General features: G+C 44.2%; 2 protein-coding genes across 2 annotated transcripts; both read right to left on the reverse strand.

Annotated features, from left to right (window-relative positions):
* Window positions 1-328: 328 nt before the first annotated feature.
* Window positions 329-1,657, reverse strand: LOC119654983 (suppressor protein SRP40-like). Its single transcript, XM_038060645.1, has 3 exons — window positions 1,609-1,657; window positions 1,221-1,309; window positions 329-1,152 (listed from the first exon to the last, which is right to left on the reverse strand). The coding sequence occupies exons 2-3, from the start codon at window positions 1,302-1,304 to the stop codon at window positions 445-447; spliced, it is 792 nt and encodes a 263-aa protein (XP_037916573.1). The 5' UTR covers window positions 1,305-1,309; window positions 1,609-1,657; the 3' UTR covers window positions 329-444.
* A 5,964-nt stretch (window positions 1,658-7,621) lies between these two features.
* Window positions 7,622-9,105, reverse strand: LOC119654853 (clumping factor A-like). Its single transcript, XM_038060434.1, has 3 exons — window positions 9,039-9,105; window positions 8,571-8,674; window positions 7,622-8,501 (listed from the first exon to the last, which is right to left on the reverse strand). Exons 2-3 carry the CDS (start codon window positions 8,667-8,669, stop codon window positions 7,734-7,736), a joined length of 867 nt encoding a protein of 288 aa, XP_037916362.1. The 5' UTR covers window positions 8,670-8,674; window positions 9,039-9,105; the 3' UTR covers window positions 7,622-7,733.
* Between the last annotated feature and the right edge of the window lie 8,159 nt (window positions 9,106-17,264).

A 17,264-nucleotide genomic window follows, 5' to 3' on the forward strand; every position in this document is an offset into this window, starting at 1 on the left:
TTTGGACCGTAATGAGCTTGGTAGTTAGTGGTTGGATCACTAGTGTTGAAGGCCTTTTTTACTTGGGTGATGAGCGCTTGGTTTCACTCTGAAACACTTTATTTGCATTGATGGTGTAATGCTATTATGGAGCTATGATAGTCGTTGGTGAAGTATTCATGCCATTGTGGAACATTAGGAGGTTGTCAGAGTTCTGTGTTTGTGACCTCGAATGGTTCTCGCGTTAACTCTAGTTTCTGCAGACTACTGCTAGATATTTGCGGCATGCTGGCGCAAGGATTCCATCTTTATATTAATTTCTAAATGAATGGAAAGATATGCTTTCTTGCTGCTTAATTTTATTAGGATGATATTGTCATCTTTATTTTCACCTTAGTTACGAAACCTAATCTACAAATCCCTGTTACCAATTATCAATTTCCCATATTATTTCCATCGCCTAAGTTACTTTTTGCCAGCTGATTTGCCACCCATTTTCCTCCTTCGCAACCCACCTGTCCCTGGTCTGAAAACTACGTGCCTTCCACCACTACGCCGTCTTCCGCCACGACGTCGAACCACCCTTCTTCGGATCGGTCGGTGCTTTCGTTTCTTGCTTCCTCCATGTCGGCGTCTCTTACGTCTTGGGATGCGTATTTTACGGAAACGTATATGCTTGAATTTGATTTTCATCTTTTTCTTGGTACTGGTTCCGGTTGAACCAGACCCGCTGGTACTACTTGATCCTGAATCCCCCGAGGATGATGTGGATGAATCGCTTGATGAGGCTGAACTTGAATCACTTGATGAATCCGAACTTGAATCAGTCGATGAATCTGAGCTTGAATCGGTTGAAGAATCTGTACTTGAATCACTTGACGAATCTGAGCTTGAATCACTTGATGAGTCTGAGCTCGAGTCTGAACTCGAATCTGAGGACGAATCGCTTGATGAGTCTGAGGATGAATCACTTGATGAAGCTGAGCTTGAATCACTCGATGAGTCTGAGGACGAATCACTTGATGAAGCTGAGCTTGAATCACTCGATGAGTCTGAGCTTGAGTCTGAGGATGACGCGCTCGATGAGTCTGAAGATGAATCGCTGGATGAGTCACTGCTGGAACCTTGCCGGCGAACCCTGCTCAAAAGTTTGCTGCCTGGTGAATATTCGACCTTTGCAAAAGGAATTAGACAGTAAAATTCTGCTCAAAGTTTACTTTAAATAAACCCGGACCACTTACATTTTCCAGGTCAGAAGCGTACCTAGCCCATGCGAGTGGGACTAGTATCGCACAGGCCACTATTAATATCGGTAGAAATTTCATTACGTCTGTGGAAAGTTTAAGATATTTTTATTAACTGACAAACACAACAAAGATTACAATTATAATTCGAAATAAAGGACGACTTTAAATATCTTGGATAAAACCAAGCAATGTAAGGGACCAATTTCTTTGGGTATAGAGGGGAGTAGGTCAATCTTGTCTTGAAGGGAAACAGAAGGATCGCTAACTGGAAAGTTCAATTTTAAAATTGGAATACGGATTAATCCCCATAAAAGTCCGGAAATACAATTTTGATAGTGCAAAAAAGAAGCGTTAAAACTTTAAGGATGATATAGTTAAGTACCTGCTCCTCTCCGAGGAAAAGCCTCTCGAAATGAATGATTTGATAACAAAATTTTGTCACTATTTATACCACAAACTTTCTAAGAAATCTACTATGCTCTGCATTACCTCGTGGGACCATCTTCTTCTGTTAGTATTTCATTATGTTTATTTCCTATTTATTTATGGAAATCCAAATTACTGGATTAGTGGTGAAACAAATTTTCTATTAAAAGTTTCCATGGCGTATCTATTATTCTAAACTACGAAATTCACGATATTTGCACAAGTGGCGTGGTACCCACCAACCAAGGGAAACATTATTCAAGTGTTAGAAAAAAAGAGAAAAGATATGACTATCTGAAAGTTATGGTTCTATTATTTCCTCATTAAAGTTCTGCTTTTTCCATGGGAAATTTTTCAGACATAGAATATTTAGATAACCTGAAATCGCTCTTAGGTTATTTAATCAGATAAAACTTACTTTTATGTTAAATCATCTGAAAGGCCAGACTTTTTCAAAGACTAGCTGCTGAAATTCTACATAAATCTAGGAAAGGTAAAATGGATGGCGAACCAATATGGCCCTTTGCTCCGAGGCTAAAAACAGCAGCAGGGTCTGACAGACAAATTGGTCGCGCTTCAAGCTCTGGATCTCGTGTCACGGGTGGGGAGTTTCTCTTTGTGATGTGTGCCAAGGTGAGAGCTAGTTTAGAAACACCGCGTTATGGCCAGCGCAATAAGCCTAATTCTCGGTCGATCTGAATTAATGCCATTTCGCTCAGGACTTAAGGGCTTGAAGATTCTTCATGTGAGGAGCCATGCAATGCATCAGCTTTGTGGAGTGCTTTTATAAAGAGTAGAGTACGTCCTCCAAATTAGACCATATCACGCCCTGGATGTGCTTCCACGAAGGTGCGAAAGGATATCTTTTTGATTATGAAGAAAGGTAGAAGCGCTACCCTATGTTGCAGTTTGTTGATCGTAGCATCAACCTAAGGAGACATAATCTGTTTCACATTCTTGATATTGGACAAGTGTCGCACGTGTCGTGATGACAGGAAAGCACGTGTACTTCGCTGTCTTCGATACTAATGTTAAGGGCTGTGGCACATACCCACCTGCTAGCAAAATTTAAGGAGTGAGTTCCTGGTCGTCTTTCCTTTTTGTTCGGATAAGGGGGTGGAAAATCTTAGAAAGACACGTCCGCCCCAGCTCCAACGGAGCTACAGCAGGCGCGTGTGTGATTCGCATCCACTGAAAACCACCACTGGTCTCTCCAGCCCCCCCAGACCACCATTTAGATATTACTTCGCGGGGTAGGTCCTTCTTCTCCTTTCGGCTTTCATCCTTCTTTGCTCCTTCAGCAACTCCTCCTGTATTTTCTGGACTTTGGAGCAAACCGTAAACCAGTTCGCCTTAACTAAGTTCTCCGGGCTCACGCGCTGGCCCAGCACTTGGTTTAAGCTCCTCCTCTCCATTACAAATCTTGGCAGTGAACCATCGCATACAGTGAAACATCGCATGCTCTAGATCCTCCGGTACGCCGTCACATCTAGGACAATTCGGAGAATCATCCAACCCAAAGCGGTGCAGATATTGCCTGTAGGAACCACCGTGTCCAGTGAGGAACTATGTAATGTGGTAGTTGGTTTCCCAATCTTTCCGCTCTAGCCACACAATAATGTTAGAAGCCTGTGCGTCCACCGACCCTTCGTAGCGTTACCGCATTTCTAGTATCTGTGTGTCCCTCCATACGTCTTGCATGGTACAGGACACTCATTTTTTTTCGCCAGAATATTGACAGGGATCATGCCCGTCACCATCAATACTGCCTCATCTGATGTCGTTCTAAAAGCGCTGCTAACTCTCAAAGCCATCAGCCGGTAAACCGAGTTCACCTGCTTTCACCTCTGAGAGTTTGCAAGCGTCTCTGCCCACACAGGTGACGAGTAACCCAAGATGGAATGCACTACTCCGGCTAGAAGTAACCTGCGACAATGTTTTGGCCCACCAATATTCTGCAACATTTTTGTAAGTGCTGCGGTGGTACTGGCTGCCTTTTGGCTTGCATATTCTAGGTGTTCCCTAAAACTCAATTTGTTATCAATTATCACTCCCAGATACTTAGCTTTGATACGATCGTATATCGACCGACCTCCACTTTCATAGTGTTATTTTTCTTGCCGCTCGTTAATAAGACCGCTTCCCTTTTCGCGTCCGCTAAGGCCAATCCAGCCCTTTCTAATCAGAACTTTACCGCTGCTACTGTTTCTGTCGCGTGCAGCTCCACATCTTCTGGGTGTTTTGTTGTAACAACTACAGTTAGGTCATCAGCAAAGCCGACTATTGTAGTTCCCTTTGGAACGGGAAGAGCAAGCACCCCATTCTACATGATATTCCACAACAAGGGACCAAGTACCGATCCCTGTGGTACCCCGGCTGTAACAATGTGCTCTTTGGGGCCTTAATCCCTCCCGTACTAGAGAGTCCCCTCTGAGAGGTAATTTTCCACCAAATTCGCTAAATACCCGGGGACACCTATGTCAGCCAGCGACCATTTAATTCTATTCCAGTTGATTAGCGTTTTTGACATCCAGCGCCAACAAGACACAGCAACCGCCAAAAATCAGTACGTCTTCTGCCTGTTTTACCACCACGCTAATTGCGTCCACCGTAGACCGGGAACGTCGGAAACCAAACTGGATTTCCGACAAATCAATGGTGGCTTCGACGATGAGAAGGAGTCTGTTGTAGATGACTCTCTCCATCATTTTCCCCATTGTATGCAACAGGCATATAGGACGATACGATGCTGGGTTTCTTTTCGGCACACCGCGAAGGTGTTGGCGAAAAACTTGGGCCTAGTCTTCACTGCCAGTTTTAAAGTTCGGTTGGGGATGCCATGCAAACCTGTTGTCACCGAGCAGCTCTTCCACAGTTACTATGGGTATTATGCCCTCATTTAGCTGGACAACCATTTGCTTTCCCCTCTTGGGGGCCGGTCGCGGGGTGAACAGCCTTTTCATTACCATTCTGTAGGCCTCGCCCCAAGGGTTTATGTCGGCATAGTCACACAGCTGTTTCAAGCAGTTCTTTTTGCTTCTCCGGATGGCTTCTTGACCATCGCCACCAGGCTTTCCCCTGAGCCTCTGGCAAAGCGTCCTTGCTCGGAAATATGCGGCTCATAAACTTGTGACTTCGTTGTTCCACCACTAATTGGGTTGCCTATTGGGGAGCAATCGCCTTCTGGGCATAGTAACATCGCATGCTTCCATCACCCATCGGGTGATTTGGGTGGTTTTCTCTCTAGCCTTGCCATTCAAAGATATGTCGGGTTTGAACGACGCGAAAAACGTGTCCCCCTCGAAAGGTCCAACCGAGCATACCACCCGGCATCCTGTGAGAACTTTTTTTCGAGCTCGATCCGCTCTTGATTTCCACGCAGGTTGTCTGGCGGTCGCTGTGAGTATGGTCGTCACTGACATGCCAAGCGGTTCTACTGGTTATAGTGGTGTGGCGCAGCAGGTTCATACGAGCGGGCGGATGACGCCGCCGACGCTCTCCGCGGCTTTTCTAGAACTCGCCACCAGAGTGGAGAGCCAGTGGTGAAGGAGTCCGCACGGACTCTCACATAGTGAAGTTGAAAACATGTGATATGAAATGAAACTATTGTATAATAATTTGTAATTAATTTGTGGCATTTTTCCAGAGAAGCTAGTTTGATAAGGATTTTCGTAATTGAAAGTTCATACGCTATTGTAATAATTGTATTCATGCTTAATCTTGATATGGACAAACAATTTTAAAAGAAAGAATTTACCCAGAAAAGAAATGTCCATTAAATTTACTCGGCAAAAGGATTTACTTTCACGTAAGTAAGGTCCACTATAGATCCCAGGCCCTTTCCCGGAAAGTGTACGAGTTCCAAAATTCGGAACTTTCGCCGGTGCAGCTTTCTTCTGCGAAGGGCCTTTTTCTTTTTGGCCGCTTGCTGGGCACCAAGAGGTTCACTCATTCTGTTCCTACTCCATTTTCCCGCGTTCTCACTTGCATTATGTTGAGGAAGCGTCCCTTGCCTCTCCCGTGTAGCTTTGCCACATGACGCTTGGGCGTTTTTCTGTTCTACCGCGCAAATATAGGACAACTTAATGCCACATATCAGGACAACTTAATGCCAAAATATCAGCCCTGATATTTTAGTGGATATTCCGCCTCTCCATGATGAACTCACAGAGTTTATTTATGCGTTTCCCCAGTGAAACAAACGCTATTGTATTTTCCTGCCTTCCATGCTCGTCTTTTGCAGCATCTGTAATGAAGTCAATCCGAGGACTGTCTAAGTTCCTTTCCAAGGCGCGCGACTAATCTCGCCTACCTAGGGGCAATGCTGCCCTCAGTGGTGACCTCCTAAGTTTTTGCGAAAAGGATCCGGTGTAAATCTTATCTCCACTACACTAAGATCTCTTGTAGCATTAGCTGCGAAAGTAACTAAGTTTCCAACTACTGAGGCACTACGGTCGCTGGATATTGAAGGGCGGAAGCCCGCTTGCCTACTTACACGGGTACTAGGTTTCCGAAGTGCTGCATTTCTGAGAGTCCTTGCCATAGACAATTTGTATTCATTCATGGTCTTCAACTGAATCTGAATAAAATAGAATTTTTGACGACCCACCCCTATGAAACAGGCGCTGTCAGTGTCAGTGATCGCGACCTGCTGATAATTAACTATCTTGGATCAATGCTATTAGCCAACGGTGAACTAAGCTATGAAATTGCTTCCTGCATCAGCATTTGGATGAAGCTGAATTCAAGAAACGTTGTTGTTTGTGATCGAACCAAAATCTACCGCAGTGTCATCTGGCCCATCGCTGTCTATTATTCTGAGTGCTGGCCGACTGTGAAAGACATTAAATAACGCCTCGCGTTAAAGGAGGAGAAAATGGACATAAGACGTTTTGATCAAATCCAAAGTGGAATCATCTGCAATAGATATGAGGTTGCATCGATTGTCGCAAAATTACAAGGTGTCTTCCGTGATACGGTCATGTAATTCACGCTGACCAGAATTCATTAGCTAAGATTGGCCCGAAGCTCGAAATCGAAGAACGACCAAAAGGTCACCAAGCAAATCGACTTCCTACTGAATAATAATAATAATCGTTGGCGCAGGATCAGGCCCTTGAAGTGTGTTAGAGCACTTCATTCAAGACCGTAACGGTACACTAGGAGGCAATGTGGTCAGCATTGCGCTCGCCCGAGATTATTACCCTGATTTGAGTCAGGTACTCATTCACAGCTGAGTCGACTGGTATCTGACGTCAAATCACGATACAAATTCCACTGCCACCAGTGAGATTTGAACCGCGACCTTCCGTACGACAGCCTTGTGCTCTAACCACTCAGCTATCCGGACACTTCCTACTGAAGGGCGCAAAAATTAAACAAGAAGAACCATGCTTAGGTAAGCACCCCGTCACGCAGTTCTTCGCAGCAGTCCCAATATAGAACCTTGAAGCATATGCCACAACATCATATGTTATATCAATTTCGGTTATATTTTGGTTTAGAGAGGCTATTCCGGTGCAAATTTGGACCCGTGAGATTTAAGATGCGTCAATTTTGTTAATGACGTGACAGGGATCAAAATACTAAAGAATAGGATCCACTTTAACGACCTGATAAACAAAGAGGCGAACAAACGCATGTCAATGAATTTTCTAGCTGAACTGCACTTAGGACTTGAATAGTCAAAATTCGGTAGTTTTTTTGATGATTGTAGAACTTATCCTTCGTAACTGGCAACAGGTAAACCGGTTGATCAGGTGAATAAATGGCAATCCCTAAACTTTTTTGGTTACAATACCATGTAGAAGGAACGATAATCAAATGATAATTCAATGGTGGTTTGAACCCTCAAATATGGACTAGACTAGGTTCAGTCTTCCAAATGAAAGACTGCAATAGCTCCCTCGAGAGATGTAGGCATGTGTAGCCGTAAATTTATATATATTGATACGAATGAAACAATGAACTTTGTTGCTGCTAAAATTTTATTTCGATGACATGTGCATGTTCATCATAATTCAAAAGTGACTTCAGTGGTCTAATCTACAGACCTCTCTTCTTACCAATAACTTTGTCCTCTTAAATCCTTCGCCTGAGCAGCCTCCTGCGAGCTGATCTACCATGCAGATTTCTCACCAGCATCCTCCTTCGTGACCCTCCTGTCGATGGTCTGAAAACTACATGCCTTCCACCACCACCTCGTCTTCCACCACTTCGACGTCTTCCCCCGCGACGTCGCACCACCCTTCTTCGGATAGGTCGGTGCCTTCGCTTCTTGTTACGAGAACCTCCACGTCGATGTTTCCTACGTCTTGGGAAGCGTATTTTGCGGAAACGTATATGCTTGAATCTGAATTTTCGCCGCTTTTTCTTAGTAGTGGTTCCGGTTGAACCAGACCCACTGGTACTACTGGATCCTGAATCACCCGAGGATTCTGTGGATGAATCGCTTGATGAAGCTGCGCTCGAATCGCTTGATGAATCCGAACTTGAATCAGTCGATGAATCTGAGCTAGAGGCGCTTGATGAATCTGAAGAACTTGAATCACTTGACGAATCTGAGGTTGAATCACTTGATGAGTCTGAGCTTGAATCAGAGGACGAGTCGCTTGATGAGTCTGAGCTTGAGGCTGAGGATGAATCACTTGATGAATCGGAGCTTGAAGCGCTCGATGAATCCGAACTTGAATCGCTTGATGAAGCTGAGCTTGAATCACTTGATGAATCTGAGCTTGAGGCTGAAGATGAATCGCTCGACGAAGCAGAGGATGAATCACTGGATGAGTCACTGCTGGAACCTTGCCGGCGAACTCTGCTTAAAAGCTTGCTGCCTGGTGAATATTCGACCTTCACAAAAAGAAATTTGGTACTGTGCTTCCTTTCAAAGTCTACTTGAAGTGAAACTCAAATACTTACATCCTCCAGGTCCAGGTCCTCTAGGTCGGAAGTATATTTAGCCCATGTCAGAGGGGCTAGTATCACACAGGCGACAATTAATGCTGGTAGAAATTTCATTACGTCTGCAATAAGGTTGAGACACCAGAAAATTTTTAGATATTTTAGGAAGTATAGGGCGGTTTTAAATATCTGGATACATCCGAAAATTGTGGGGAACTGATTATTCCTTTGAGCTTGACCGTCCAATTCTTGACAATGGGATAGTAGGATCTTATACTGAAAAGTTTTGTCTTGGAAGACAGATATGTACAGTAATATTTCTATTTGTGTACGGTCTGAAAATTGAAGGACTAGGATTGGAAAATTTTAGTTTTAACATTTGAGGAAGGGATTGTTCCTCAAACCGATTCAGAAATCTAATTCTGGCAGTATGAAAAGGAATGGTTCAAACTTGTATTTAATATGGTTAATGGTACCGCTAATTACCTGCTCCTCTCAATGGAAAAGCTTCTCGAAATGAATGATTTAGTACCAAAATCTCGTGACTATATATACCTAGAACCTCCTGGGACATTTATTATGCATCACTCATAGAACCATCCTCGTGTGTTAGCATATACCATAATTATGTTTATTTCCTATTTGTTTGTACACATTCAGATACTGCGTGGTCGGTGAAAATAATTTTCTATTGAGAATTGCCGGGGCGCATCTATTGTTCTAGACTTAGAAATCGGCGGTGTTTGCACAAGTGAGATGACACTCCCGAATTAAACGAAACATTATTCAACTACGAAAAGCAGACAAAGACATTTTAGAAAGAATATGCAAAGGTTATGACTCTATTAAGGTACCAAATACTGCGAACCCCATCACATGCGGTAGAAGACACTGTCCTACGTTGAGTGTAAAGAAGGGCTTCCAACACATACCAGAGAATTGGTGGAGTAAAACTTTTTACCTCAATCAAATTGCGTGGTCTATCGAGTGAAAAGCCTTCAGAAATGCTTTATAAAGCAGGGCTTCCCTTTTGCGTTGAGTAATAGGAAAGGACGCTTTCTCGACCATGATCCACCTTGCTGTAGTGTAGGAACTCAGTAAGGAAGATCCCCTAGGAAAATAGAGGTGACACCTGAAGTTAAGCGATAATCAAAACCCGAAGCCAAGGTCACAAGGGTTAAGATGTGCCATAAATAGTAAACTCTGTGTATTAGGCGTTGCAACTAGCCTTGTCTCAGCCAAAAAAAACTCCGCCGAGATAGACGTTCTTTCACCCGCAAAACTAAAGTGATGGAAGCCAATTATTGACAATCGAAACAAAAACCAGTTCTAAATTCCGATTGTGACAGTCCAACTTTGTGTCCAGCGAGGAGGCAACCCTCATTTATGGAGAACCCGAGTATAGATTCAGATTCTCCACTTAATCCAATTAGAAACCAGTCCTTAACGGATGAGCCGGAGCAGGCCCTTCTGTCAGTACTCCTCACTCTGGGCTTCATACGGCGCCACCTGCTGAAGTCTTGCCCATGGGTAAGCAGAAAAGATTCTCGGGACAAAACAATGCCTTCGGGTAAACTGCTATCGAGCAAACCACAACCCGTGGAGTGTGTCAAGGTTGAAGGGAAACGAAAATCTGGGGCACCGCAGTCGCAGGGGTTCTCTGACGATTCCAGCACAAGCAACCACTAAGCCTTCATTTGAAGTCAAGGCTATCGAAACCAAGGGATGCGACACCAATCCATCTGGTTATGATACCGAACAGTAAAATCAGCTTAGGAGGAAACTTTTCCTACCTGTAAGGACTGCAACCTCATAGGGCATTAAGCTTCCCTTTAAGTCGGTAGGTATATATCTTAAAATGTAACAGCTAAACTTTGCTAAACAACGAAAGCACGAACGATATGTGGGAGGGTGTGCGACCATTCTTAAAACGGGTCTCAGTGCAGCCATCGCCCAAAAAGTGCCTTCTTCGGCTTGCAGAGGAGGAGCGTAATGACGCTGAGGTTTTGGAATGACTGAACACTGCTAGTCAGCAAAGCAGGGGAGAGAGAGAGCCAATGGGCCGGGAACTTTCTTTATTATCGGCTTTTGTGAACCGGATATTAAGAAGATTCGGGAGCAAACGGATTCTCGGGTATACTGCGGACTTGGCACCGTCCTATTACAAGTGTCGGCTCCTATAGTAATTGAAAGGGAGGTGCAGGCCACGGCATCTTCCTCTGAACCGTAGATGAGGTATTATATTTCTCAAATAAATTCGCGGAATTGTAAATGCTCAACAAATACAGGACATTTGTATACCTCATACATGCAATGTAGGTTGTTGATGGGGAAGTCAGGAGATTATTTGGGGCTCTGCCTATTTCTTCTATGGCGTAGACGAAGTTCCCAGTGGAACAGTCAGAGCGTGGGTCCTGAAGGCTCAAGTGGTTGGAACGCCGCGGGGCTATCGTAGCATCAGGTCGCCGTTCATATCTCACTAGTGGTAAAGCGAATTCTTATCGTGACTGGATGTCGAATATCAGTCGACTCAGCAGTGAATGAGTACCTGACTCAAATCGGGGTAATAATCTCGGGCAAGCCCAATGTTGACTACATTGCCTCCTACGGTGTACTGTAGTGTACTGTTACGGTCTTGAATCAAGTGTTCTAACAGACTTCGAGGCCCTGATCCAATATGGATAGTTGCGCTAACGATTACTGTTATTATTAAAGGCAGGGGGTAACAGCGGGATGTGATGTGTGTGATGCACTCACCATGCATGTTGGGGCAGCTATTAGAGTATCTGAGAGCTGTAATGATAAGAATGGAAATAGGTGATCACGTCGATCGTCCTGAGTGGCCGATAACGACCTAGAGGGCAGAGCTATCCCAAAAATCTAAACAAATTGGCTAAATTGACCGTGAAGGTCCGCCCACAAAGATTGAAGCTCTATCAAAGTGCTCGGTCGGCACGTTCTTACACGCCTCTGTGCTAGCCAGGCTCGGGAATGAGCGCTTTGAGCCAGCTTCAATCTTTGTGGGCGGACCTTCACGGTCAATTTAGCCAATTTGTTTAGATTTTTGGGATAGCTCTGCCCTCTAGGTCGTTATCGACCACTCAGGATGATCGACCTGATCTCCTATTTCCACTCATAGCATTACAGAGCAACCAAGCTGGATATCCTCAATGTGGATAATGAAGCCTTTTTCTTCATCGTGGTTAGACGAGAGGCCGGTAACGTCACGATATCATTCTCTGCGGTTCTTGTCGGTAAGTGATATCATGTTCTCTGATCATAAGCTTATTGATTTCGTATCGAAAGATAGATTATGTGAAGTATAAAATAGAACTGAACGCCCGAGTTACGGTCCCTGGAAGGGGCATCAAATTCATTGCTAGAATTGACAAAACTATCCTCCAGATGATCACAACTAGCATGAGCGAAGCTTTCGAAAAGAATTGGCACTCAATAAGCCAAACCCTATGTCTGAACTCGGAATTAGCAAAACGGAGGAGAATGACAAGGGTGCTCCTGAACCGAGAACTAAAGTACAAAGAGGCTCAGAAAGCTGTAAAGAAGGACATTAAATTGGGCTGAACGATCATCATGGAGATGCTTTTTCCAAGAAACTAACTATCTTGAGGCAATTTCAAAACTCAAGCGGATCTTTGTCAGAAAAAATGGCCAGAAACTGGGTTATCAACTCTACAGGAGGAGGTACACCAAAAGCGATGAAAAAACTGGAAAACACTTGCTCGAAGTGCACTTACCAGGCAGCATCTGAAATCTCAACTCAGCGCTAACTAGTGCATGCAGCTCTCAACCGAGAAATTAGATTCTGGTATGCAAAGTAGTATTACAGGGCCGGGTAAAATGAGCATTTAACTCGTTCCATAAATACAAGTCTACGAGCCTATATAGCATCAGTTCTGCTTTAGTAACAGAGGGAATGGATGGCCTACGTTTACATATTCGAAATACATACCGTGCATGCCTAGCGTACGCATATGGTAGGTAGGTATCAGTGACCGCTCCGAGGAGCCCAATTAGCGCTGCGGTGCGGAGTTTTGATACCATAAACTCCTAAGACTGTGACTGCTGTTGTGAGAGCAGGGAGGCAGAGTCCAACCAGCTCGAATCTTCAGAACCAGCCCGTAGCATTCACGAAAGAAAGCAGCTGTCCCACCCTGCAACTATAAATCTCTCGGAGATCCTCAAAGAATAGCTTAACCGGTGTCCGTAGCCTGAATCTAGCTAGAACTGGGCAATCGAAGAGGAAGTGCCTGAGGGTTCCCCACTTCTCCACAGTTTCGGCAATGCGAATTGTAGGGTATGCCGAACCTGGCGGAATGGTCCCCTATGCGCCAGTGCCCCTTGCAGACTGCCGTAATCTTGAATGCAGCTACACGCATCTGGCTCTCCTGATCGAGCTATGTAACCGAACGAAATGCTCCATAACGTGGCACAAGTGGTAAGCCTGCGCCATCTAAGGGCCGCGGCTGTTAAATAGTGTCAGTAGATTCCACCATTGATAACCGCCAGCGAGACACCGACCTGCCAAGGGCAGAGCCCCGCCTGGTCAATCCGTCAGCTCACTCATTTTACTCTATGTTCCTAAGACCCGGAATCCAGAGGAGGGTGACTTTGAGCATGCACTGGCCCGCCAACCCAGATAATGTCGTCGCTGAGTATACGCCTTAATGACCTCTTGACTGTCGTTAAGAATGAATATGTAACGCCTGGGGCTTAAATCATGCTCCAGTTAACGAAGGACTTGCAGTATCGCCAGGATTTCCGCTTGAAATACACTGACGAAGCCTGGGAGACCATATAACCCGGATAGACTATGTGCATTCGAGAAAACCCCACGACTCTACAGACCGTCTTTGATCCATCGGTGAAGAATATTGTATCATAACCTTCAACACGTCACTCTGCCCTAATTGGAAAGTCCACAGCAAAGTTTCTCGTGAATTTTTCAGCCTGCGTGAGGCATAGTCCATGGGGAATCCCGAGATTTACTGAGGACCTTCGCCTAGGAAGTTACTGTGGCCACAGGGCTAACGTAGTCTAATGACATTGCACGCTACAATGTACTTAATGTGGAGGTCTAGGAGAAGGAGTACATTGAGAGCAACTTCAGGGCAGGACTGTAGCCTCAGCACCAACACACGCGGTTCTTTGAATCCTATTAAGCTTCATTTTATTGTTTTTTTTTTTTTCAAAAAGCCTGCCACCATACAATAGAGCCGCACGTTAGGGTTAGACGCACCACAGCGATAAACATCCAGAGAACCATCCTCGGCCAGAGACCCCATTTTTTTGAAAAGGTTCTCTTGCATCATCTTCATCAATGGCTGCCCACATGGAGAGGTTTTCTCCTCTCAGTTATAGCTCCCGATAATGGACACCTTGCTATGGCTCCTGAAAGGCACAAAGGTCTTTGCACAAGTAGTTGCGGACGATCTTACCGTAATAATAATAGACAAATGTGACCGCTTGAGTGCAGCTCTGTATGTGCCCCTGTAGACGGAATAATTATGTTCACCAGGACCGTTATGTGAGGCAGCCAAATGTTACCTACCTAATCAGGGGTGGAAATCCAGCTGGTACAAACATTGGCGCGTGGAAAGTCGGTCATCCGTCCATCTGGAAATTTCTTGAGAAACATCAGGTGGCTTTGGTGCCTGCCGATCGTTCGGTTTCCAAATTCATCTTTGAAAAGCAGCACTGTGTCGTAATCACCAAAAAAACAGAGTTGGTCGACAAATGGCCACGAGGCTTTTGGGATTGCAGATCTAATAATCTTCACAACTGGTCATTAATTGAAATAGACGCGGGGCAGAGGTAATCTCATAAAATCCGATTATGGAACTGGCCCAACCCCTGGAAAAATTACAACCACATTCCAGGCAGAGATATAGCCCATTTCATTGGCAGAAGATGAATGCGTGCGACACAAATGGCATGGTTTCAGTATTTCAATCTGTTGAGACAGTCCGGCAGCATCATCAGCACTAAACAGCAACAACATATCAAGCAAGTTGCCTCAAGTAGCTGCTTTCCGGACTGAACAAACACTCCTAATAAGTGCCAGAAGAGTCAAACATCGCTGCTAATGAGGAAGCTGGCAAACTGGTTCGCCAAAGGTATGGTTCGACATGGGTGAATTCAGAGCCAGCTTTCGGCAGAGCGAGTAAAAAGGATAAGTAGGAAAAGGGGACCGTAGGCCCAGTCTTAAAAAGTTACGGTGTACCACATCTGCCCGCGTGCAAGTGGCCACCTTCTCCAACCCATTGCCAATCGCCTCGGTAGTTGCCTTGCAAATAAGGGTATGGGATACTTTTCTCTCTACTTTTTTCTCTCTCCTACATACCATTCTTACCGTTTCCTCATCCATTTTTCATGATGATATTAAAGTGACCCCCAATTTTTCTCCATAAACACCTAGCTCTAGGCGCGAGTTGAAATTTCCATCTTTTCCCAAAGTATAGTTACATATTGGAGTAATATATAGAAAGGCTTCATAAAGGTGACATCGTTATCGTAATGGGTGATCTTTGACAACACCATGTCCGGATATATGATGGGCTCTTGTCGAGCGGTTCAATGGAGTATTATATCCTTCGTTTAAGGATTGAGGGCTCCGAAGTCCGCATCCACTTGATGTCGGACCGCACCAAATGGGAGGCAACTTACTCACTCTTTTATTGGTCCACGGACCCCTCGTTTTGGACTTGGAAACCTCAAAATTTGCCTCTGCCCTGGTAAGAAACCATAAAGCCATCTTCGCCTAATATTATATCTTTCTTCAAACACCTCGATTGCTCTGATGACATCTGTTTGTTCTTTCACCGGGGTTAGGATATAGAAGCAAAGGCAAATATAATTGGATTGAATATAGACGCCGACAAAACCAAAGTTTTTAGTCTAATGGGTCACGGTACTCTCCCTATTTGCGTTAACTGGTAGATTATCGAAATCGTCGATTAATTTGCATATCTAAGAAACCTGGTTTCTCCCAATGGTGGCGTGACGATTTCACCAACTTGTCTAAAATTAAGACTGGATGATTTGGCTGTGGTTGCCGGCCTAAAATAACGCAGAAACAGTCTTGATTACAAACTGCAAGAAAAGGAATACGATTGGTACGCAGGTTAGTTACTAGCCTGACTCCTCTCAACGACTTGTATCAAGTATCTAAGCGTGATGTTTGGGGACTTATGTCAAGGAACACCCGGAGTATGCTTTTGAAAAAGCTATCGCTAATTCGATGATGCCTGCTATTGGACCTCCAAAATGTCGTCGCAGGTTACTTCGTCGGAGTCGTCCACTCTACGCTATTAAACGGTTTTGGACGATATGAGGCAAAGCCTCTGAATACTCATACCTCATGGCATATGGGAGCAACCTGAGGAGGGTAAGCAGGACATACCTCTTAGTGACACATAAGGGTCGCGAAAACACCGTGAAATCAAATATTACCTAATTCCTGACAGGGCCTAAAGCACAGTTCCATTAGCGAAATTATAGTTTACGACCGCAGGGAAGATGAAAGGAGAAAGTGAGGGTAGTTTTAGTTTAAGCGAATCCTAAAGGCATTAAAGAGAGAGAGAGAGTATGACCGAAGAACTATTACAAACTCACAAGGTGACAAGCTCAAAGTGAAAGATTACCCAGCGAGAAGCAGAAAGGTGAACTGAAAATATTGGAACAAAACTCTCAACACCAAAAAGGTGCAGAAGCTCCGTGGAAGCACCAGAGGGTATGGAATTCAAATTGGATAAGCAAAAGGACAACAAATAGGAGCCAAAGCCGCGATAATTGCGAAGCCACAAAAATTGACCTCTCTTCAGAGATTCTGCAAAAGGTGAAAGGTCATCTAGCGATAAGCGGCATGACAATGTTACATGAATCGGGAGAATGCAGAAAGGACAGCTCTACTCAGTACTTGACACCAGTTCATCTGAATATTGAATACGATTAACAATTTGAAATCGATTATCCAGTAGGTACCTTAATCAGTACGCCTTCTTCAAGTAGGTCAATAACTCCTCCTAGATACGTCTCCTTCCCTAGATGCGCCCACCGCCCAAACGATCGTTGGAAGCTTTATGCAATCTGTGTTTACCCCGTTAAGAATGAATTGATATTCCGAAATTTTACTCGATGCTTCCAAAAACTTAGCAAGTTTAAGTTTGGGATTGCCTGAACTTTAAAAAAGATTGTTTTTACTAGCATCGTAAAAACATTAATTTTTCCTTGAGCTTTTCTTTAACCAGAAAAACTTTATCACAAAACGATTGCGTCAGGGTCACTTACTGTAGGGTTGAGTGTAATTCAATGCATATATAGAATTAAGCGCGTGTTTTGAATTTCAGAAGTATTATATTTAATAATAAAGATAACATTAAATTTGGGCTCAATGTATATTACGTCCGCTGATACCTATAACCAGAAGTGATCACCTTACTTAGTTACTCTTGGTTTCACAACTAGGTGAACGTTTGTTACGGTCGTCCCTGTAAGAGCTAAGGGTCATTCAGCGATAGCCTGTAGGAGAAATGTTGTTAGGGTTATCTGGCTTCATGCTAGCTTACGATGTTTGTCTATTTATACCATCGGTTTATCATCTGGGTTCGCTTCTCGTTTCTTCCAACTTCCCGCGGGTTCATTGTGTGCATCCGTCCTTTTCGTTTTTTCCCTCCAATCTTCCTGACTTAGACT

The sequence above is a fragment of the Hermetia illucens genome, chromosome 4 (assembly GCF_905115235.1).
Source record: "Hermetia illucens chromosome 4, iHerIll2.2.curated.20191125, whole genome shotgun sequence".
Lineage (NCBI taxonomy): Eukaryota > Metazoa > Arthropoda > Insecta > Diptera > Stratiomyidae > Hermetia > Hermetia illucens.